At 46.6% G+C, this 24,350-nt stretch overlaps 1 protein-coding gene across 1 annotated transcript in view; it reads left to right on the top strand.

Annotated features, from left to right (window-relative positions):
- The window catches only part of FHOD3 (formin homology 2 domain containing 3), a 469,739-nt gene that overhangs the window by 274,611 nt on the left and 170,778 nt on the right, over positions 1-24,350 (top strand). Inside the window, exons 7-9 of the mRNA XM_010849782.1 lie at positions 610-721; positions 9,272-9,366; positions 16,762-16,905. Of these exons, the coding sequence (XP_010848084.1) occupies positions 610-721; positions 9,272-9,366; positions 16,762-16,905 (351 nt within the window). The remainder of the gene's footprint in view (positions 1-609; positions 722-9,271; positions 9,367-16,761; positions 16,906-24,350) is intronic.

The raw sequence follows: 24,350 nt of genomic DNA, 5'->3' as shown, positions 1-24,350 counted from the left end.
CCCAGCAGCTGAGTGAGCTAGGGTTCAGTGTCAGCTGCATTTCTCCAGGTAAGTGACCTTCAGTCTGCATGAAGAGGGGCCCTGGGCTGGGTGTGGCTCCTCACGAGTGCAGTCCTCTGGGCCCAGGACTGTGGGGGTGAGGCCCCAGATGGCCTTCCCTGTGCAGTTTTAAGAACCCAGACTTGGTTCAAGCGTCCTGTCACAGCCTCAGACAAGTCATTTAGCTTGCCATGCCTGCTTCTTCATCAGAAAACAAATGAGACTTGATTGCGGTACATCACAGTGATCTAGTCTGGTTAAAACGAAGTTACCGACCCAGCAACTGCCGCCTCCTGTGTTGACAGAACTTGTGTGAGCCTGGGGGCCAAAGGCCTTGGGTTCAAATTCTGGTTCCTTTTCTAGCTGTGGTATCTTGAGTCAGGGACTCGGCCTCAGTTTACTTATCTGTGCAATGGGGGTAATACTGACACCTGCCTTCTGAGGTGTCTGGTGAAGGAATCTGCGTAACTGCTGAGAAGAGCAGCTGGGTGCCAGCTGCTGTCAGGACAAAGGCTGCAGACGTCCCTGCTGTGTGTGCAGCTGCACGACGGTTGTGTCTTGTCTCCACAGTTCCGCCTGGTGGTGAAGACAGCCCTGAAGCTGCTGCTGGTCTTTGTGGAATACTCGGAGTCCAACGCACCTCTCCTGATTCAGGCCATCTCTGCCGTGGACACAAAAAGGGGTGAGTGGTCCCTGCTTACTATGTCATCCAAGTAAAAGTGTCTCATGGAAGATTTCCACTTTTTATTTCCATGTTCAAGGCAGAATTGAAAAGGAACAGAATTCCCTTTGTGTGGACTTCTGACATCAGGAAACAGATGTTTCAGGATGCATATGTATAAAGATTAGGTGAGGGAGGGAACAGGGAAAGAAAAGCACCCCTAGCTGACCCAGGACAGGTCAGACTCCAGCTTATCCTTATGCTCCATCTTCAGCCACCACAACTGAATGCACAGAACCAGCTTGTTCTCTTTTCCCATCCTGTTGGAGTCACTTTGGCTCCTTTGTCTCTTCCCCTTCCTCCCACCTGCTTTATTGGCTTTCACCCCACAATGTTCCTTAAACATCTTCCCTCCCTTGCATCCTCTTCACCATCTGTCACTGGGCATCCTTTACTTCCCTGAAATGCTACCCGCCTCTCTGCTATTGGAGGCTTCTTCTAAAGCACAAATGTGGTCATGTCGTTTTCCGTCTGAAACCTGCCGGTGGCTCCCCAGTGCCCGGTTAGGGCCGACCCTTCACGTCCCATCCCTGTTTACCCACCACCCCCACCTCCCACCCAGCCTGCGCCAGGCCCTCCCTGCCTTGGGTTAGATGAGCATACTCTTTCAAAGCCCCGTGTGCCCCTCATCTCTGCTGTGCCCATTCTCCCAGGAGTGTGTGTCCTTGCTGGACAGTGGGGTGCCTGTCCCCTCTGGGTGTCCCAGCACCTGGCTGACCCATAGCAGGAAGGCCTAGTGCCGGCCTGCACACCTGATGACAAATGAGCTTTGGATCTGGTTTACAGCATGACATGCTGCGTCCCCTTTAATGTTGTGAAGTCTGATTCTGAAACAGGTTTTTGTTTTGTTTTATTCTTTAAAACAGCTTCCCTGGTAGCTTAGACAGTAAAGAATCTGCCTACAATGCAGGAGACCAGGGTTTGATCCCTGGGTTGGAAAGATCCCCTGGAGAAGGGCTTGGCAATCCACTCCAGTATTCTTGCCTGGAGAATCCCATGGACAGAGGAGCCTGGTGGGCTACAATCTATGCAGCTGCAAAGAGTTGGAAATGACTGAGTGACTAACAAATACTTAGGTTTTGTTCCTCAGTAGGACATTTTTATTAATATTGTCATCCCCACAAAGACTCTAACAAGAACAAAAATTTGTTAACATTAATTATTTTCTTTTTATAATGGAAATACTCTAGAAAATTTGGAAAAAAAACAGTGTAAAGAAGACCATAAAAATTTACCTGTAGTCTCACCAGATAGAATTGTTCTTAACATGTTGGTGTATGGTTGTGTGTGTGTATGTATGTGTGGACACACATGTTTATGTACAAGTCAGCTCAGGGACAACCGATGAAAAGAAATGAGAGGCCTAAATAGCCTTCTTTGATTCAAACCACTTGTTGTCTCTGACCCAGTGTTGATCAGAGACCCACATTCAGGACTGAATGCAAAGATGAAGGAAAGTAGCTTACTAGTTGCTTTGAAAGTTTGAAACATGTAAAATATCATGTAAGAAACAAGTTGCCAGTCCAGGTTCGATACACGATACTGGATGCTTGGGGCTAGTGCACTGGGACGGCCCAGAGGGATGGTATGGGGAGGGAGGAGGGAGGAGGGTTCAGGATGGGGAACACATGTGTGCCTGTGGCGGATTCATTTTGATATTTGGCAAAACTAATACAATTATGTAAAGTTTAAAAATAAAATAAAAAAAAACCCAACAATAATAACAATAAAAAAAAAAAAAGAAAGAAAGTTTGAATATAAGTTAATGAAAGCCATCCAGGACCATGAACTGGGATTCTGCACTTTTCCCACAAACACACAGGCAGATGTCAGTCCCCAGCATGGTAGACTATAGGTGGGAGGCAACTCCAGGCCTGTGTTTGCGTGTACCACAGAGGCAGTCCTAGTGTGTGAGCAGGGGCTGTGAGTCTGGAAGGTTGATGCCAGGTTGGGGCAGGTTTTTTCTGCCAAGGCTTGTTGCCATCTGAAGCATGAGCATGAAGACCCTCGTGGCCTAAAGCACATCAAGGGGACCCCTTGAGAATCCTAATGAAGGCTCCCAATGACTCAGAAGCCAGGATGGGCTTTCCCAAGGCCAGTTCATGGCTTAGGGTCAAAGGTGGATGTTTGGGAAGAGAGTGAAGCTGATCCTTTCATTCATCCTTGGAAGATTCATACTCTATTCTCCAACTCTTAGAGTTACTTTAGGATAATTAGCAGACTCTTCATTTTCCTATCCTAAATTTCAGGTAACCCTTGGGCCCTTGTCATGTGGGCCGTGTTAAAGGAAACAACCTTCTTATGACCTTGAGATTCTCCCTTGACTTCACTGGTTTGGGAACTCATAGCTTCCTTCCTCAGACTGCATATCTCAATGGAGAGACCATTTGGGATAGAGGAGTGATCCCGAGCACACCCAACCCCCAAGTCTCCACCTGCAGGCCCAGCTGTACACTCAGCTGTACTCTCTCCCCCAAGACAAAGCCGTGGCTGCTCTTTCCCAATTTATAAAAATAAAAAGTCATAACAGAGAATGGATTGTTTTCTCAACCTCATGGTTTTTGCAATGAAATTTCTTAAGCTATTGGCAAGTATTGTCATCCAGTTGCTACTGAGCACTAGCAGCTGAGAACAAAAAGGATCAGCACTGATGGAAAAACTCAACCATAGCTTATCATGTGTGGTTCAGTCACGTATTTCTCTATGACGTGTGTGGTCTTGGCCATGACATTATAACACGTACATATAACACCATCCTATATTACTGCTAGTAAAACTGTCCCTGACCTCTGTGCTGAAGTTGGACACACAAATACGCCCTGCTGTTCTGCAGGGGGAGGCAGGACTTGCTGGTGTGCTTCCACCTGGCAGGTTGGGAAGCTGCTCTCCAGTCCCTCTCAGCTGGACGAGCGAGTAGGTAAACATGCCAGGGGTGACCGAGGGCCAGCTGAGTATGTCCATTTCTACACAGGTTTATAAATCCGCCATAAATGTGACTCCTCAAGGTGGTTTTGGACTCATTCTTTTGGAGGTTAGGGTGAGAATGGGCATGTTAATGTACAGACCTTTTTAGTAGAAAGGAATTCTTTTGGATGATGAAAAATGATAGGTTTAAAGAATCAGCAAGGAAAATCAACAAGTGAGCCACAAGTTCTCAGAAATTACTAGCAAATGAAGTTGTCCAAGAACAAATTCCTCTGATTGCTGTATAAACAGCACATCCCACACATGGGTTAACGGGAAGGGTTCATTGGTGAGCATGGATGGACAAATTGCTGTTCTGCCAACACTGGGCCAGTTAGGGAGCAGCAATAAAAGCTGAGGGATTTAAGTGTATCATAGGGACTAGCAAATATGTATGAATTAATGAAAATTAAAAGGGCCCCATTTGATCGTGGCAGTTGGCACTTTGGCTCAGGTGCTAGAATGAAACCATGGATTTGAGTTAGTCTCTGAGGCATGGCTCAGTGTCATACCTGTCTGTGTAGACTGCTGGCATGTCTTCTCCTTTGCATGGGTCTTCAAGTCACTTTCTCTTCCTAGTGGACAGGGCCAGGCAGCAAGAGAGAATGGCAGTTAGTAGTCATGGAAGCCCATGAGAAGGCTTTGCTTTCTCATTCTGCCATCATCAAAGACTTCTTCACTCTAGTGATTAGCAGGAAACTGGTCGAGAATCCCCTGCTCCCCTGGGCAGGGTGCCCCCTCCCTCTGACTGTTTGGGTTTCCCTCCCAGACAGAGGGTGGGGGTAAGTGACCAGATGGGGTACCTTATTTTGAAATTTCAGTCATAAATCTTGAGTCCTGCTAATTTGGTTCAACACTGCTTTTGAAGAGGTGCCATTTTTCATTTGAATGTGAGGTGATGAGATATGACATAATTTTTAAACATGTGTCTCACACATGATTAACAGGGTTGGGAAGGTGGGTGGGGAATCCAGACATCCTTTCAAGCCATCTTGGCTCTGACTTGTGCTCAAGGGTACGTTGCTCTGTGAAGACCGCACAAAGCATGGTGGAGGTTAGAGTGCACAGAACTCAAGCTCTGTTTCCTTGGTTATTTGGAGCAGAAGTGTACTCATTAAGTGTTCATCCCTCACAGTGAAAGACATGGAACATGCCACTGGGACCTTGTGTTTGAGTGTTAGACCAACTCGCATACGAGGCCTCATGCAAAATATTTTATTTTCTTTGGAGTTTAATACAGAGACTTGGAAGAGAGTAAGAGGACAAGAGTATTGAGCAGTTTATCCTGTGCTTATTCATTCTGGGTTGAGAGAGGGGTGATGTGGTTTGCTGGGAGGAGGGGGCCTGGCCAGGAAGCCTGCGGGGCAGGCCTGGGGGGCAGCGTGGGTGTCCCCTGCCCACCATCTCCACTGCAGTGACAGCTACTGCTATCCAAGTGCCTGCCACACAACAGACACCGTTCTAAGCGTTTTTCATATAAAATTCATTTGTTTAACAATTATTTAAGTGCCAATCATGTGCCTTTGAACATCAGAAAGAAACCAGGCTGTCATCGATCCTATACTCACTCCAGTGCTGGAGGTGGCGTTGGAGAGAGACGGACAATGATGATGAAGGAAGTGACCATCTCCTGATGTTCTGCATCAGCACTCAGGAGAGGCGACAAAGAGCCTTATCTCCGGGACACCTCACAGTGAGCCGCTAGGGTGGACGTCATCTCACCAGTTTACATGCCTCCCCCTGAGCCTCTGTTCATTCCACTACTTTGGGGCTCAATTTTGTTCTCTGTTATGTAAAGGGGGAAGGTCGTGTGGTTTATGATTTTAACACAGGGCCACCCCCTACCCCCACATGTTATTCACTCAGTCATGTCCAACTCTGTGACCCCATGGACTGTGACCTCTATCCATGGGATACTCCAACAAGAATACTGGAGTGGGTGGCCATTGCCTTCTCCAGGGGATCTTCATGAGTCAGGGATTGAACCTGGGTCTCCTGCACTGCAGGCAGATTCTTTACCGTCTGAGCCACCAGGGAAGCCCCAGGGAAAGTGTTAGTTGCTACCCACACATACACACATGAAACCCCATATGGAGCAGTGAAGGTGTGGATGGGGGCGGCGGTGAACTGGACCCTTTAGTTCTGACGGGTGGGCTCCTGGGACAGGTACAACTGCTGGTGCTTGATGCAGGCCAGCTGGAGCCCTGACAAGGTATTTGTGTTGAACTAGAAGAGAAGGCTGGAGAAGGCAATGGTACCCCACTCCAGTACTCTTGCCTGGAAAATCCCATGGGCGGAGGAGCCTGGTAGGCTGCAGTCCATGGGGTCTCTAAGAGTCAGACATGACTGAGCGACTTCCCTTTCACTTTTCATTTTCATGCATTGGGGAAGGAAATGGCAACCCACTCCAGTGTTCTTGCCTGGAGAATCCCAGGGACGGGGGAGCCTGGTGGGCTGCAGTCTATGGGGTCGCACAGAGTTGGACACGACTGAAGCGACTTAGCAGCAGCAGCAGCAGAAGAGAAGGCAATGGCACTCCACTCCAGTACTCTTGCCTGGAAAATCCCATGGACAGAGGAGCCTGGTGGGCTGCAGTCCATGGGGTCTCTAAGAGTCAGACACGACTGAGCGACTTCACTTTCACTTTTCACTTTCATACATTGGAGAAGGAAATGGCAATCCACTCCAGTGTTCTCGCCTGGAGAATCCCAGGGACGGGGGAGCCTGGTGGGCTGCAGTCCACGGGGTCACACTGAGTTGGACACGACTGAAGCGACTTAGCAGCAGCAGAAGGTGTCCTCACTTTCCCCTTCATTCTTCTAAAAATTTATTTTCTTGTCCCCAAACAGTCAAAAGATAGTGAACATGTATCCCAGTAGTGTCTGATTACATGCAAATTTCCAGACTCAAAATCCTTAAATGATAAAAAGGCAATCAGATATTATAACTGAAGAAAACTTTTTGTGTATATCTTCTTTAAACTTTATTTAGTTTGGCTGTGCTGGGTCTTTGTTGCTGTGTGGGCTTTGCTGTAGTGGCGGGGCGTGGGGCTCCTCCCTAGTTGCGGTGCCCAGGCCTCTCACTGAGGAGGCTTTTCTTGTTGGGGAGCATGGGCTCTAGGGCGTCCGTAGTTGCGGCATGCAGGCTCAGCAGTCGCGGTTCTTGGCGTTAGAGCACAGGCTCAGTGGTCGCGGTTCCTGGGTGTTAGAGCACAGGCTCAGTAGTTGTGGTGCACGGGCTTAGTTGCTCCGTGGCATATGGGATCTTTCCAGACCAGGGATCAAGTCAAATCCGTGTCTCCTGCATTGGCAGGCAGATTCTTTACCACTGAGCCATCAGAGGAGCCCCGAATATGTTTTTTAATTAAATGAAGCCCCTGTTTGAGTGCTTTCATTATAATGGATAAAGAGGTGCATAGATATGTGTGTCTGCATAAGAGAGAGAAAGAGAGAGGAAATAGACTATTCACCTCTCTCTTTGGGATGCTTGCCATTTGCTTCCTTCCTCTCATTCCACAGGCCCCGTTTGACATCTTTGGCTCCTAAGTAAGCAACCAAGAAGCATTTCAGGGCCCCTGAGTCCCACTGGGAATTCTCTGCATCAGTGCTGTCTCTCTTGCACAGGCTTTTCTTTACCCACTAGAACTCATGTTTTCATGTTTTGTACTGAGGTTGGTTGTGAGTATGAGTGACGGAAGTTGCCCTTTTATAAGCACAAGCAGAGGCATGTAGAAAGCTTGACCTACACCTGGGCAATGAGACCTACTGACCACACTGATTATCTTGAGGACAGAAATGGTTACTTCGCCTGGCTATGAAGAAGAGGTGTGGACTTCAAGATAGTTTGATGATAAATATCAGCAAGAAGATAATTCAGCAGTTAGCACACAAAGGATCATGCTTTTGTGTTCGGAGTAACAAAGGGTTATAGAAGCTTAGTCATAGACTCCTAGTTTGGACTAACTGAGCAACTAGCCCAAAGGATGGGCCTCCCTGGTGGCTCAGAGGTTAAAGCATCTGCCTGCAATGCAGGAGACCTGGGTTCGATCCCTGAGTCAGGAAGATCCCCTGGAGAAGGCAATGGCAGCCCACTCCAGTATTCTTGCCTGGGGAATCCCATGGACGGAGGAGCCTGGTGGGCTGCAGTCCACGGGGTTGCTACGAGTCGAACACGACTGAGTGACTTCACTTTCAGCCCAAAAGAAAAGGCATTTTGTTCCCTTGCTGGGATCACCAACAGACCTGAAATTCTACTTGTGTCTTTCATGTTTTATGGTAGGTACCTCATCCTTTTTAAATTCTCCTGTCTTGTCTCCTTACTGTGTGCAGTGAACCCTGTGGCTCTTTAAAAACTACCCCAGTTTAAAGCCACCCTGTACCCTCTCAGAGGTCCCCATTCACTAGTCAGCAGACATTTTATTGAGCACCTACTATGTGCTGGGCACTCTGCCAAGGGCAGAGAGACAAGACAGAAGCCATCACTTCCCTGGGGGAGCTTTGGTTCACAAGACCAGGAAATCAGCTCTGACATAACCCACCCAAGAATCAGCATTTGAAACCCACTGGTTTTAGGTTATTTCAGAATTTACTTTTATCAGCAAAAATAGACAATATCCCTTTGAGATCTTTATAGAGAAACCAGGAAAGAGCTGCATGTTCCACACCACCATGCCAGGGGCAAGGCAGCACTTCACTGCAGATGTTTGTCCCCAGAGTAGGAAATCATGTCAGGGTGTGTGTCCCCTTTGTGGCCTTGGCCTAGTGATCCTGAACATGGAGGGTTTTCCTGCCCTCCCTGGAGCCATGGGACAACCTCCGTGAGCGCCCCCCACCAGTCTCACCGAGGAGTCACTTCTTACACCAAACCCTCCTCGACCATCTCACTTCAAAAGACAGACCACCGTCGTTGAGTGACAGGCGTGGCTAAGCGCTTTGCCTTCTAATTGCTTTTACCCTGTGCTGGCATGCGTTCTGTGTCTGTGCCTGACTGTTCCATTTGACTGTAGACCTTCTGAGGGCCACCTTCTAGAGACCCAATTCCTTGTACCTGGTTGATGCCTAAATAGTTTTTGTGACTTGATACAATAGAGATAATATACTTCTGTTCTGGAAATGTCTGCTAGATGGACGTTTCACTGTTACTGTTTTGAGTCCTTTGTTTGAGTGACTGTAAAGCTCTCCTGAATCCTCTTTCCTTGCAGGATATGGACACACATAGAGAGTAATTCCAGAACATTTCCATACTCGGAGAGTAAAATGCATGGTCTAAAAAAGCTGCATATAATTGGATTTTTTTTTAATTGCCTATTTAGTATAAAGGCAACTTTTCAAGCAAACTGATAGGCATCCAACATGAGGAATATACATTTTCAAGTAGACAAGGATGACACAGCATATCATCATCTCATTGGAAGGATGTACAGAGTCATGCTTCAAAATTTGGTGAAAGGCGTTCCTGTCATTGGGTGATGAGTCTGGATAAACTGTGATGTGAGTTGGATAAGGGGTCCCAAATTGCTGTTTCTCATGATTTTTGCCTTATTCATAGGAGTCACACCCTGGTCAAATATCATGGAAATCCTGGAGGAAAAGGATGGGGTCGACACGGAACTGCTGGTTTACGCGATGACTTTAGTGAACAAGGTTGGTTGATGTTTGTTGTGGGTTGAATTGTGTCTCCCACAAAAGACACTGAAGTCCTGACCCCGGAGCCAGTGAATGTGATCTTATTTGGAAATGGGATTTTTGCAGATGAGGTCATTAGGGTGGGCCCTAATCCAGTAGAACTGGTGTCCTATAAGAAGAGGAAAGAAGAAGCACACAGAGGGGGGACAGCATACACACTTGTCCACGAGGAAGGCGGCCTTTGAAGGCAGGGCTGCAGGTTGGAGTGATGCATCTGCAACCGAGGACCACCAAGGATGCTGAGGATTGCCAGCAACCAGTCCCAGATGCAGCAAGGAAGGGCCTCCCCTAGGGCCTTCAGGGGTAGCATGGCCCACCCGACCCCTTTTTATCTTTCCAAAACCGTTTTTTTCCTTTTTAAAGCTCTGCCATGTTTCTAGTGGGCGCCGAAGGCCACCTGCCACACTCACACCGGGTTGTCTGTGCAGCCAGCGAACATTCTGGCCACCAGCAGACCAGGCCAGAGAGGTCCCCTGGGGCGGCTCTGTCTGGCTGCTGCTCCTGAAAGCTTCTTGCTCCAGTTCACCTGCAGTGACTTTTCCCTGCAACTCCCAGATCTTCTTGCTGAGCCTGCGGCAGCCCCGAGACGGGAGCGGCCAGGACTGAAGCACGGGGCTTTGATGATGTTCCCGCCTTCTAGCCCGTGAAGGTGCTTGCCTTCATCAAGGTCCCGTAGTGTGGCTCAGCCAACCTTACCCCCAGAAGCACAGAGGGATCCACCTGGAGAGACAGTGTTCAGGCAGCCTCTGTGGCCCATGTAATTGGTCTTCAGCTTACAGTTTCCCAAGTTTCGTACCTCATTTCAGTCACTGTAAGCCACTCAGTTGTGGTACTTTGTTATGGCAGCTCAAGGGAACTAGTGCATGTGAAAACCTAAAATTTGCCCTCTGAAGAAGCCTACTCCATGTACACCCCCATGCTGGTGGCTGGAACACGCTTCAGCATGCCTTTGCATTAGAGGAGACCCTTTACACAGACACATGGCGTGTGTGCGTGCGTGCTGGTATTCATACATGTGAAGGCCCGAGTTGTCTGCCAGGTTTCTAGATTTTGGTTTTTCTAGTGAAACTAGAAAGAGGGTATCAAGACTTTTATGGCTACTTTTCCTATCGAGATGTCCCCTTAACATTTTTCCTTAAAATATAGATGAACAAGTTTTACTCTAAGGAGATGATTCTCGATCCGGCAGAAAAGCAAGCATTCTTATTCTGCAGCTGGTTGAACTCTGGCTGTGGGGGCCAGGTGAGGGTTCCTGAAGGTGGATCCCATCCTCTCCTATGATGGTGACCTGACCCTTGTGCCCTCATTCTGCCCATCGCATCCTCCCTGGTCACCAGCTCATGGGGCAGCAGCTGTCTTCAGTGTCCATCCTGAGGGGTGCTCTGACAGTGGGTCCCACGCTGACCAGGGACAGCCCACTCTCAGGACTGGGGTTCCCTCAGTGCCCTGGCCCTTCCTTATTAATAACTGAGGGAGGGTGAGATGGTTATCTTCGCCCTGGACCCCAGACAGCACATCAGCCACCCCAAGGCCCTACCTTTGTACTCCCCAGGGTGCCAGGTACAAGCCTAAGGACCAACTGCAGTTCTTTAGAAAGGACTGAGAATCTCTTCCTGAAATATATCTGGAGAAATATGAACTGAGAAATATGAATTGGTAGAAAGCAATGTAATTATGAGAAGTAATTCTACTAGGTATTAAGATGTTGTGTAAACTTTAAGGATTAAAACAATGTGGTCCTGACTTTTTCCTTGGCAGATGGCTGAAGCAGAGGGGCTGGAAACAGCCCTCAATGTACATGCAGTGCACCCTGTAATTGAAATGCACAGGGATGGTCAGCGCCATGTATGACTGAGAGAGGTTTTGCTAAGTGGAAATAAACAATGTACATGCAGTGCACCCTGTAATTGAAATCCACAGGGATGGTCAGCGCCATGTATGACTGAGAGAGGTTTTGCTAAGTGGAAATAAACGAAAACATGCTTTGACTGTATAGCAAAATAAATTTCGGAAAGATCGAAAAGTTCAATGTGACACACCAAACTGTAGAAAAATAAGAAGAAACAGAGGTGAAAATCAACTGGTCTCTGGTCAGTGAAGGTTCGTCTAATAATATAACCAGTCAAAAATATTCCAAAGAAAAGGACTTAAATATTTCACTGTATTAAACTATAAAAAGTCGTATTTACAAATTGAAAACCACCAATGAAAACTAAAGGCAAGTGGCAAACTTAGAATTAATTCCCAAAAATTGGGCAGAAAAGGGTACTATCCTAAGTATATTGGGTTGGCACAAAAGTTGGTTCAGATTTTTCCTTAAGCTTGTCTGGAAAACACAAATGAACTTTTTGGCCAACCCAGTAGTATGACCCCAGTCGACAAATGAATGACATTAACCCTACTAAGCTTGAAAGAAATATGTAGTTAAACAGCAAGTCATTTTCTCTGGGTCACGTGGGCAGTGATTGCTTTTTAATTGAATGCCAGTTATTGATGAAGTCATGGGAAATTTCCTACAGTCCTGGTGGGAAACAGACACCCCTTTTCTGGACAATAATCCTAAGAACTCAAGGTTTTATTTGAAAATCTCTTTGTGAGTTGATTTAGCATGCAATTTGAAAGCCATTTTCTGTTGGTTTTTGAAGATGAAGGTCATCTATTTCCTGTCATTTTCAGTCACTGACCTTGTATTGGAAAACACTGAATTCAGCAAAAAAAAAAAAAAAAGGCATTTTCACTCTTGGGCAGCGTGTTCACTTAGTGGTGGAGGCCTTGCTTGGTTCTGTAATGAGCCCGGTGGCAGCCGTGTGACTTGGGCTTCTGCTGCCAATCGCTGGCCAGGACCCAGTGCGCGTCACTCTCCTTGACACCATATGGCCTCCAACATCCAGGAATTCCTCGCTTACTCTTTCTCTTCTGGTGGTTCCATCCCATATTTGTTAGTCCTGGCCCAAGGGAAGGTTCCAAGGACACGATTCCAGGTGCCATCCTTTCCTCAGAAAGATCAGCAGGCACCCATACGGGGTTTGTTTGTTTTTGCTGAATTTTAGTCACATTGATCATTTCGGTAACGTCCTCTGAGACCCGAAATATCATCATGCGTTGACGTGCTAATGTGGGTCTGGAAAAAATGCAGACTCTGAAATCTGGGAAATTGTATTGCTTTTCTGACTTTTCTTTCAACAAAATGGAAGGGGGCCTAATAAAATGGAATTCAAAACATTAACATTTTTATGACAGAACAAGGGTACGAAATCCTAGCCTGCTCAGGGCTCTGAGACTGAAGCCTGCTCCCTTGGTTAAACAGACACATTAGTGAGGGGTTTCCAGGATCCAGAATGATCCCCGCTGAGCTCTTCCCCTCTCCTCCATGTCATCAGTAGATCTGAGCGAGCATCAGGAATGAACCATTTCTCACCCTGCAAGCTGCAGTTGTGTGGAGTCCTGTCCCAATCCAGCCGCAGTCCTCTCAGTGGGCCTCCCCCACTTTGGGAGCTCAGATATTGATCACCTTGTAGAATCAGATGAGGAAGGGGGGGACATGATTAACAAGAGGTGGCACTGTGGGACTGGCTTGGAGCATTCAGGGAAAGCGGCACCAGGCAGCCCTGGGGAGGGAAGTTATTCTAGTGGAGCCCAGGGGGTGAGTAACCTGATGGGATTCACACTGAGGGTTTGTATTTAGATTCGACTGTAAGGCTTTTTAAATTATCATACAGTAAAATTAACTCTTTTCTTTTGGCATTTAGCTGCGGAAGTTCTAAAACGTATGTAGTCATGGATGACCTTCACAATTAGCATATAGAACAGCTCCATGTCTCCCCAAAATCTCACACTCATGTTATCCTTTTGTAGTGACATCCTGACCCCCTATTCATGTCCCTGACAACCACAGATTTATTCTCCATCACTGTAGTTCTGTTATTTCAAAAGTGGGACCCATATAGGATGTAACTCTTTGAGGCTGACTTCTCTCACTCAGCACAGTGCCTTAGAGATTCATCTATGTCACTAGGTGTATTAATAGTTTGCTCCTTTTCACTGCTGAGTAGTGTTCCATTGTGTAAATACACCACCATTTGTTAGCTCTTCATCCACTGAAGAGATTTGGGTGTCCACAGCTTTTAATTTTCACAAATGCTCCTGCTGCAATGAACACTTGTATATAGGCTTTCACTACCCTGGTTTTATCCCTCAAGGAGGATTTGATGGAGTAAGTGAAAACCCAGGGAAAGGAAAACAGAATGTTTGCTCAGACAGAGAGCAAACATTCTCCCTTGAGAGGGACTGTAAAGATTTACTTGTCACAAATCCTGGCAAGACAAGGTCTGAGAGAAACCAGGAAGGTGGTCCCTAGTATCGTCTGAGAGTGGAGGTGTCAAGAGACATTTGCTCACAGAGTTTTCTGGAGTGGCTGCCACCTTTGCCAGAAGTAGGCACATTGGCCATGAGTGTCAGGGTAGACATGGGAAGACAGGGCCCAGGAGGGGTGAGAGCATGGCAGTTTGCTGAACATGTTAGAGAATCTGCTGAAAATAGGTGAGTGTGTGCTTTGGGGCTGCACAGCCCCCTCCCTGTGCAGACAGAGAGACAAGCCATCTTCGACTGTGGTGGGAGGCCAGCTCCCCTGTGGCCACACGTGAGAGGGGGTGGCATCTGGATATGGCTGAAGCCCGCATTTTCACCATGAACATGCAGGGACTTCTCAATACCCTCAGTTCTGTGCCTCTTACTGAGCACGGCCTCCCTGAGTCTGGTTCTATAGACCTAAAGGTTTAATTTTTTAATAGTAATCCCCCTACCACGCCATCAGGGTTGGGCTTGCAAAGGCAATGGGGATTAGTTCTAGGAATTTAACCCCCTGGACTGAAAGAATCTCGATTGACTCTCTGCAGGGAAGAAAGGGGAAGAAGAAAGGAGGGGAACTAATGCTGAGGAGACACCAGAGGCCTCTCTCTGTGTCTCATCCTACCCCGCCCCAACCCCGCACTACTGTGTAGAAAGTTTTGGATCTAACACTGAATGTCAGCTTACCTATGATGGGCAGGTCAGCAGTTAGGGCACCTCTGGTCATTAGCCCTGCCCTGGCTTTTATGTCACCATTTCCCTCTTCCTCATCTTTTATTTATTTACTACTTATTTGGCTTATTTGGGGCTTCCCTGGTGGCTCAAACAGTAAAAGAAACTGCCTGCTATGCAGAAGACTTGGGTTTGATCCCTGAGTCGGGAAGATTCCCCTGGATAAGGGAATGGCAACCCACTCCAGTATTCTTACCTGGAGAATTCCATTTACAGAGGAGCCTGGTGGGATTCAGTCCGTGGAGTCACAAAGAGTCGGACATGACTGAGTAGTTAACGCTTGCTCACTTGCTCATTTTTGCACAGCTCAGTGCTCTGTCTTCTTTTCAGTGCGCAGGCTTCTCTTCTGTGGCACGTGGCTTATCTGCATTGAGGCATGTGGGATCATCCTTCCCAACCAGGGATCAAACCCACATCCCTGCATTGGAAGGTGGATTGGTAACCACTGGGCCACCAGGGAGGTCCCTCCCTCTCTTCATCTTTTAACAAGTTCTAGAGTTTTCAGTAAAACAAAAGATGGACTTGTTCTGATGAGAAGGTTCTTTGGGTGGGTGTGTGCTTTTTAGGTTAGGTCAGTGGACTGCTGTCTGCTAACCCAGCAGTGACCGCCTTGCCTGGCACCTGCAGACATCAACATATGCTTGCACACTTGGTCACTTCAGTGTGAGCACCTGTTCATTTATCACAGCTGCTGACTGGTTCACAACCTTCCGTTCAGTGTCCTTGCTGGGGCTCCTGATGGATTAAGCTGTTGCATCACAGCTATTTTTCTTTAGTTTCTGGTTTCAATGGCAGTGAGTTGTATCCTCTTTGTTCAGCATAGAAGAGAAATAGCCATTATTTGGGTTAGGGGCAGAGATATTTCTTTCCAATATTCATAGCCCCAAAATAGAAGTGTTAAAAGAAGTTGGTACCATGAGATGATCCTTAAGAAAATATTGGTCTTTTTCCTTCCAAGGCAAGTCAACATGTTTAGAATAATTTTGAAATGCAATAATAGTGAAATAAACAGGGAGTGAAACTCTGTGTCTGAAATTCGAGTCCAGAGCAATTTGTTTAGAAGGCACGAAGACTGGAATAGCAGGTCTGAGCACAGGATTTTATTAGTTATTATTTAGTAACTTCCTGCTACCTCCCCACCCTCATCCCCCTCATTTATAAGATAAGGGGCTTTGAGTAAATCACCCCAAGTGTCCTTCCAGCTCTAAGCAGAGGCCTGATCTGAATATCATCCTTCTTTTAGAAGGGATGGGATAAGAAGGAAGGTGGGAGGGGGTTCAGGATGGAGGGACACGTGTATACCTATGGCTGATTCATATTGATGTATGGCAAAAACCATCACAATATTGTAATTATCCTCCAATAAAAATAAATACATTTTAGAAAACAAAAAGAAGCAGAATCCAAAGAGAAGTTGGCTTTTTCTTTCTTGGGTTATCTTTTTGTCTCTTGGTTGCCACTTTGAAATTTCTCATATTGCCATAAATATCTTAGACCAAGGGGAAGGCCTACAGAACTGAAAGAAAAGGGAATCATTAAATTGTTCTAACTCCAGCTGTTGGTAGATCAATCTTAACAGGAGTTTCTGAGTATGTTAGTTTTCAATTGCCATGTAACAAATTATCACAAAGTTAGCAGCTTGGAATATCACAGACTTACCATCTTGCAGTTTCCATGGGGGCAGGGCCCAGGCACCGCCCCACTGGGTGCTCTGCTGAGTCTCACAAGGCTGCAGTCAAAGTGTCAACCAGGGCTGGCGTCTCGTCTAGAGCTTGGATTTCCCTTCCAAGCCTTTGTGGTTGTTGGCAGAGCTCACTTCCTTGCAGCTGTGGGACTCGTGGCAGCTTGCAACTTCTCCTGGGCCAACAGGATAATGTCTCTGCTGGTCTCTATGCTCAGAAAAGGCCTAACCCCCTTTTAATGGCTCACCTGATTAGGTGAGGCCCACCTGGCTACTCTCCCCTTTTTCAGACTTAACTGATTTGGGACCTTAATGCCCTTTGCCTTTGCCCTATAATGTCATGTCACCTAATCATTAGAGTGTCCTGCCCACACTCAAGGTGGGGGATTGTACAGCACCTCTACCCCAGGGGGTGGGCTCTTGGGGTTCAGTCTGCTTACCACACTAAAGAAGCTTTTTTCTCCAATGAACTTGTCATCTGTCTTGCTTTGCTCCATTCTTATACTCATGGCCACTGGCTACCATGCAAAAGATGTCCCAAGAGCCTTGTGACAGTCTCCTAAGACACTGTGTCCTGTTCTTTCTTCATCTAGACCTTGTCCGGTTTGCCAGACCAAGACACCTTCTACGACGTGGTGGACTGCCTGGAGGAGCTGGGCATCGCAGCCGTGTCCCAGAGGCACTTGACCAAGAAAGGGGCTGACCTGGACTTAGTGGAGCAGTTGAACATCTATGAGGTAAGAGGACATGCCTTTTAAGGGCCTTGTACAGCTCAGGCACGTCAAAGGCTGAGATAAACATCCTCTAGGCCAGTGGTTCTGCGTGCAGCGTGGCAGCATTAGCAGCACCTCGGAGCTGCCAAAATGCAAGTTCTCAGGCCCACCCGAGACCTGCTGAAGCAGAAACTGAGGCTGGGCCCAGATCTGTGTTGTACGACCCTCCAGGTAATTCTGAGAACACTCCAGTGTGAGAATCCCTGATCTAGGGGAAATGTGGTAGCTTGCTTGCTTATTGATTGATTGCTGTTTTCTTTTAAAGAACATTCATTCTTGGTGGGGAGAGAGAATGAAAGAGAGGCACAGAAAGCCTGTTTCTTATCCTGCTGGTAGAACTTCTGGCAGGCTCTACATACTTCGTAGGGTCCAGTGCAGAATGAAAATGTGGGGAAAAGGGCTATAAGAGATACTAAACTTTTCGCTTCCTTCTGCCTTGCCTCTTGCCTCATTATGATATATATATTTTTTAATTTTTAAAAATTATTTTATTTTTGGCAGCTCTGAAAAGTGAAAAAGCGAAAGTTGTGTCCAACTCTTTGGGACCCTATGGACTAAACAGTCCATGGAATTCTCCAGGCCAGAATACTGGAGTGGGTAGCCTTTCCCTTCTCCAGGGGATCTTCCCAACCCAGGGATCAAACCCAGGTTTCCCACATTGTAGGCAGATTCTTTATCAGCCGAGCCACCAGCAAAGACCACAAATGCTGGAGTGGGTAGTCCATCCCTTCTCTAGCGGGTCTCTGGGTCTCTGTTAATGCATGCAGGCCCTTCCTCTCTAGTTGCAGCAAGCAAGGGCTGCTCTCGTGGTGCTTGGGCTTCTCGTGGTGACAGAAAGCTTCTCTTGCTGTGGAACATGGGCTTTAGGGCATCTGGACATCAGTAGTTGCGACTCACAGGCTCTAGAACGTGGGCTCAATTGTTGTGGTGCACGGGCTTAGTTGCCCTTTGGTATGTGGAATCTTTCTGGAGTAGGGATTGAATTCATATCCATTGGCAGGTGAATTCTCAACCACTGGACTACCAGAGAAGTCTCTGTGGTGTTTGTTTTTTTTTTTTTTCTTTTGCTACAAGTATGTACTCTTTGAAGAATATTTGGAAAATAGCAAAAAATGTAAGATAAAGAAATCACCCATAATTTTATTTACTAACTGTGGTTAACATACTAACTGTTTTTCTAGCCTATCAGTTCAGCTTCCCTCATGGCTCAGTGGTAAAGAATCCACCTGCAATGCAGGAGATGTGGATTCAATCCCTGGGTCAGGAAGATCCCTTGGAAAAGGAAATGGCAACCTGCTCCAGTATTCTTGCCTGGAGAATTCCATGGACAGAGGAGCATGGCAGGCTGCAGTCCCTGGGGTCACAAAAGAGTCAGACACAACTTAGTGGCTAAGCAAGAACAACTGTGGAGACAATAGTCTGTATACAGTGTTGTGTACTGAATTTTTATTAGTAAATATGTTTGAACCATTTTGTCATCGAATCATCTTCAAGAATTTAGTTTTATTAGAAACATAATATCCTGTCTGTATGCAAGTACCATAATACATATAATCAGTTTCTCTTTGTTCAGATTTGATGACTCCTAAGATTTTGCAATTATAAATGCTGTTACAATGAACAGCTTTGTTCATAAATCTGTGTGCACAGCTGGCATCCTAGGAGAGATATTTCCCAGCTAAATGGCTCCACTGTAACCTTCGCTGGGTAGAAGTAGAGAGACTAACATGTAACTCACTACTTCCTAAAAGTTACTCTCTCAAGTGTCAAGCTGAGGAACAGAGCAGAATTATCTTTGTACAATCTTAGGAGAAATCAGAGGAAACTGAGCCAGAGAGTCTGCACTCAGAGCGCAAAGCTTCCCACAGCTGGCCAGCTCCCTGTGCTGCTGCTTACGGCACCTTGTCCTCTAATGTAAGCCTCACTTAGTTACCCAGTTATCTGCTCACACTTTCATGTTTTGTTTTCAGTGAGTGATGGAGGGGTATGGAAGACAGGATAACGTAGGAGTGCAATAAGAATACTAAAGATGGAGAAGGAAGGGAATAGACAATTGGCTCACAGGACTGTAGAAGACGGACTTTCCCCAGTACAGACACCTCCCTTCCTCACCCCCTTAACTCCTGTTCAGAGCCCCAATCTCTACTCAACCAGGGGCTTATATGATCATAGCTTGAGATTCTGTGTGGTCAAAAGGAATGATTGTGTGTCCGGCAGCTGGGGCTAGCAAAGTTAAAGCGTCAGGTACCTTCTTAAGTTTTTCAAAGAGGCTGCTTGTGTCTTTGAGTCAACTCTGGTGAATAGCTGAGTCATTTTCACGTCTGAAGATTCAACTGGCTTGAGGACACATTCTGTTTGTTGAAGGGAGAAAATCAAGTCCTGCTGAATAATACCACTCACAGCATAATTTACACCTACAGTGCACTGTGGCTGAGACTTCTTAGGGTTTTATATGACAGTTGCTTGAGTTTCAATCCAGACATAGCCACCATATACCAGAAGACAGCATCATACAGGTGAATTTCCCACCAGTGAACCAACGGGGAGAGAATTTTGCAAAGCATGCTGGATCCCTCCCCCAGGAGACTGCTTTTGGCTTCGGGGAACACTTACTTTCCAGCCTTCCTGACTCTCAAGCTACTTCCCCGTCTTCCTCTTTCCATTCGTGCCACAAGTTTCACAAGGTGTTCTGTGTCCACCATCTTTCTTTGGTCAAATGGCATCTGCTTAATATTTTAGCCTTAAGTGTATCATTCACAACTGTGGATTATATGTGTCACTCAAAGAACAACAAAGCGAACACCCATTGCCATAGTTAACTTTATGTATCAGCTGGACTGGGCCACAGAGGGCCCAGATATTTGATCAGACATCACTGTGTGTCGGTGCAGTGTGTATCCTTAACCTTCTGGATGAGGTTAACATTCACATTGGTAGACTGAGTAAAGAAGATTGCCCTCTTCCCTGTTGGCAGGCCTCATCCAGCCCACTGAAGGCCTGAATAGAACAAAAGGCTGAGCAAGAGAGAGTTCACTCTCTGCTGACGGAAATGAGCTGGGATGTAGGTTGCCTCTTACCTGTGACCTCCAGCTGGAACTGACATTGGCTTCCTTGGTTTCCAGGCTTTTGGGCCATAGCTCTTGGGACTTCTCGGCTGCCATAATCATGTCGGCCCATTCCTTATAGTAAATCTCCATATATATCCGATTTATTTTGTTTCTCTGGAGAGTCCTAATACACTCGTGTTTAAGAACAAGTGCATTACCAGTAACTCAGAAGTGTCCTCAGTGGCCCTTCCTGGTGTCATTCAACTAACTCCCAGCACCATTCTTTTGCTTTTTATTTTTTAAATAGTTTTGTCTGAAAATAGCTATTCTTTGAGCTAACACAAATGATCAGATTATCAAGTAAGAATTGACCATCTGAGATCTTGCTGTCTATAGCAGAGCTATACTAATCTATCTAGGCTACTAATTTCCAGAATACACAGGTGCGGGGATGCAGGGAGAGATCTGGGCCATCCCTTGTGACTCCTAGATCTTTTTTTCGTGCATCAGACGTGGGCTTTCTGACCCAGAATAACAGACAGGGTTTCCAAGTGTGGTTTCCAAGTCACCTTGCCCTGCGAGTAATATTCAGTTATGAAGCATCTCTACTACACAGCCCAGAGTGTCATGGCTTATCAATCCATAAATTCTGTGTTTACTTAGTATAGGGGATCCTTAGCCAATCCTGGCCTGCTAAAGGCATCCCAGAAATAAGAACTCTCATTTTTGGAAATGTCATCAGGCTATTTATTCAATAGTCTAGTTAGCATATTTACGAAAGATCAGATGGGGTCATTGCCTTCTTTCTTTCCCTAGAAGCATCGCTCCTGCGGAAGGGGTGGAGGGATTCTAGGCCAGCTGCTGTAACTCCTTCCTCCCTGTCTGTATCCCTAAACAACACATGGCTTAATTTTGTCTTTTTATAAATGGGACCATACCATGTGTGTCCTCCTGCAGCTTCTCTTTGGCTTGATTTTGAGGCCTACCCGTGTTGCTATGCGGAGTTCTAGTTTGCTCATTTTCACTGCTGATGAATACATCCCAATTTATGTATCTGCTCTTCACTTAGATGTTGGCTAGCTACAGTTTTGTTGCCATGACAGTGCTACCACGAGCGTTCTTGCCCTCTTTCCTTTGTGTGTGTAGATGCATGTGCAGTACTTACTATGTTTGGGTATCAGTTCTGTTCTTGCTTTGTAAAAATATTTAGAAGCTTTTCTTTTTTCTTTCTGCCCTTGTCTCTGGTCTTTGGTTATCTGATAGAGCTCCCTTGGAAAATTGTGTGGGCTTGTAATGATGATGATGGAGGGGCAGAAGAGGAGTGTGTGTGTGTGTGTTTGTGTGACTGTGTGTGTGTGTGTGTGTGTGTTGGAGGCAGGAGATCTTTGGTAACTATGCTTTATTCTTTGGATATTGGTCTATGTAAACTTCCTATCTTTATTGGGATTGGCTTTTCTAAATCATATTTTCCTAGGAAATATCCATTTCATCTGGATTTTTAAAGTGATTACTAAAGAGCTATGTAAATAGTCTCTTATGAATGTTTCTAATTTCCTTTCCTTGAGAAGTTATTTTCCTTTGTTAATTTTTGTGGTTGTAATTTCTCCCCCTTTTTCCTCTAGGTTAACTAGTGGTTTGTCTATTTTGTTGTTGTTAATTTTGACTTATATATGATTTTCAGTGCTCTTCTGTTTTATAACTCAAAACATTTTTATCTTTATGATTTCCTTCTTAAATTTTCTTTCAGTTTATTTTGTTGTCTTTTTTTAGATTTTTGAGTTGTTTATCTGATTCATTTCTTTTTATCTTTTAACCATCTTCTCATTCCTGGAATATAACCCACTTGGTCATGATGTGTGTTTTTTTTCATGTGCTTTTGGAATTCTGTTTGATACTAATTTGCTTAGAGTTTTAGACAAATAGTCATAAGTAGAGCTGGCCTCCATCCTCATCCTTCCCCCAGCTTTTCCTCCCTTCCTTTTTTGTATGCCATCCCTATCAACTTGGACATCACTGTTATGCTCACATCATAAGAGAATGGTGCTGGTGGGCACGAGACCAGTCTTGTACATTGATGCTGTACAATGCAGTGCTGGTGACTGTGTCTGTGGGTGTCTCCAGGGTACCTCTCTGACTGTTCCTCCTCAGCTTCCCTCCTGGCTCTTTCTTCTCTGTCTCTTCCTTCTCAGTGTCGGGGTTTCTTCATCAGACCTCCTCTCTCAGTCTAGGCAGCCTGAGCTGCGACTCACCCAGTGAGTCCAGCAGCTTTGGCTGCAGCTGATACCTTGACCTGAGCTGTCTGCAAGGTTCAAGGCTGCCTGCCCCTCTGCCTGCTTGTGTTTTTGCATTATGCTCATTTATTCACTGAAGATATGTCATGCACTCTGAACATTCAGAGATAGAAGATCTGTCCCTGTCCCAAGGAACTGACATTCTGTAGTCTCAGACAAGCAGGTGGCTGATTTCCCAGCAGCTGTATGTGATGGCACAGAGGGGCATGGAAGGTGTCAGAGGAGCTCAGATTATGTCAGACAGAGCCACCTAGAAGCTGCAAATGACATGACCCAGCCCTCACAGAACCCTTTGTTCCCCGCCCCATGACAAAAACAAAACTCCTGCGCAGTCTGTTCATTTCTCCACCTCTGCAAAGAACAGTCTCCCAGGTTACAAACCTGGAGCTGTCCTGGACCTCCTTCTCTCTCCCCCCATCCTCATACCTAGAGGTCTGATGGCTGAAGACTGAAATTTCTTCTCCATTCCCCTAGCTCAGGCTCTCTTTGTCTCTTGTCTGGTTTGTTGCAATAGCCTTCTCATTCATTTGTTCACCTGTGAGTCCATTCATTGAACAGAGCTTCACTAAGCACCGATTCTGTGCCCAGCACTATTCTAGGCCACGGGACTCAGCAGCAAACTAGACAGACAAGGCCGGTGCCCTGAGGGGATGCACAGTCTCATGGGGTGCAGAATTGCTAGAGATAAGGCCACAGCAGCTCAAAGGCCACAGATGGTGTTGCCTCTTGAACTAATTCAAGGCATTCCAGCTTCGCCCCACGGGCTGTGAAAAAGTTTTTAAGGATTTTTGTTCATTCATTCCTTCACTCTTGTTTATTTTCTGAAATGGAGGAATGGACCATGACCGAGTGCATGAGTCAGCTGATAGCCCGAGGCTGCCGGCATGTCTGTGAAGAACAGAGACAGGGTGAGCTGGAGGCAAGACACTGGGTGGATGGGCCATCACCACTGGCCTGAGGTGGTGGCCCAACGCAGAACAGTGACAGAGTGGGGAGCCGTGGAGGAGCTCTGCCTGGTGTGAAAGGAGGCGTGATGAGGGCCAGGGCCTGGGGAGGATGGCACCTGCAGGACCGCATCCCCAGGGGCTTCTCAGCTTATTCCCTCTTCCTGCTGCTGCTGCTGCTGCTAAGTCGATTCAGTTGTGTCCGACTCTGCGACCCCATAGACGGCAGCCCACCAGGCTCCCCTGTCCCTGGGATTCTCCAGGCAAGAACACTGGAGTGGGTTGCCATTTCCTTCTCCAGTGCATGAAAGTGAAAAGTGAAAGTGAAGTCGCTCAGTTGTGACCAACTCTTAGTGACCCCATGGACTGCAGCCTACCAGGCTCCTCCATCCATGGGATTTTCCAGGCAAGAGTACTGGAGTGGGGTGCCACTGCCTTCTCTGTCCTCTTCCTAACTCCCTGCAACTAAAAACAAGGGGTCCTCCTCAATGTCAGGGCTAACTACACCACTCCTCCATTTCGGAAAATAAACAAGAGTGAAGGAATGAATGAACAAAAATCCTTAAAAACTTTTTCACAGCCCATGGGGTGAAGCTGGAATGCCTTGAATTAGTTCAAGAGGCAACACCATCTGCGGCCTTCGAGCTGCTGTGGCCTTGTCTCCAGCAATTCCTAAGATGTTGCTGAAATTGCAGCCACACTCAACTCCTCTTGTTTCCTGAGCGTGAAAGGCAGGTCACCGCAGAGCTTCCCTTCTTCCGTTCTCCTTGCTTTGCCTGGAGTGTTCTTCCTTCCTGTTCTCAGGTTGGCAGACTCGTCCTTCCCCTGTAGGAGTCACCTCAGATGTCCCCTTGTCTGCAAGGCCTCCTTGGCAAGGTGTAGGAGTCCCTGGGCTTGTTGCCTGCACTTTGTTTATAACCCAGGAGGGAGCGCTTGCCTGTGTGCACACCTCACACTGAACAGTCTCAGGACGCACTTGCCTGTCCATTTGCCTTTGTCATCTGTGGCTTTCTTCTGTAACCTCTGTGCTCAGCAGTGCCCTTGCCCAGAGTAGAAGTTAAGTACTTGAGTGAAGGTCTCTTAAATATCACTGATAGATTCTGGGCTGAAGGAAGGGCATGATTTAA

Source organism: Bison bison, unplaced genomic scaffold (assembly GCF_000754665.1).
Source record: "Bison bison bison isolate TAMUID 2011002044 unplaced genomic scaffold, Bison_UMD1.0 scf7180017864286, whole genome shotgun sequence".
In the NCBI taxonomy this organism is placed as follows: Eukaryota; Metazoa; Chordata; class Mammalia; order Artiodactyla; family Bovidae; genus Bison; species Bison bison.
This window is presented reverse-complemented; position numbering and strand designations above follow the sequence as displayed.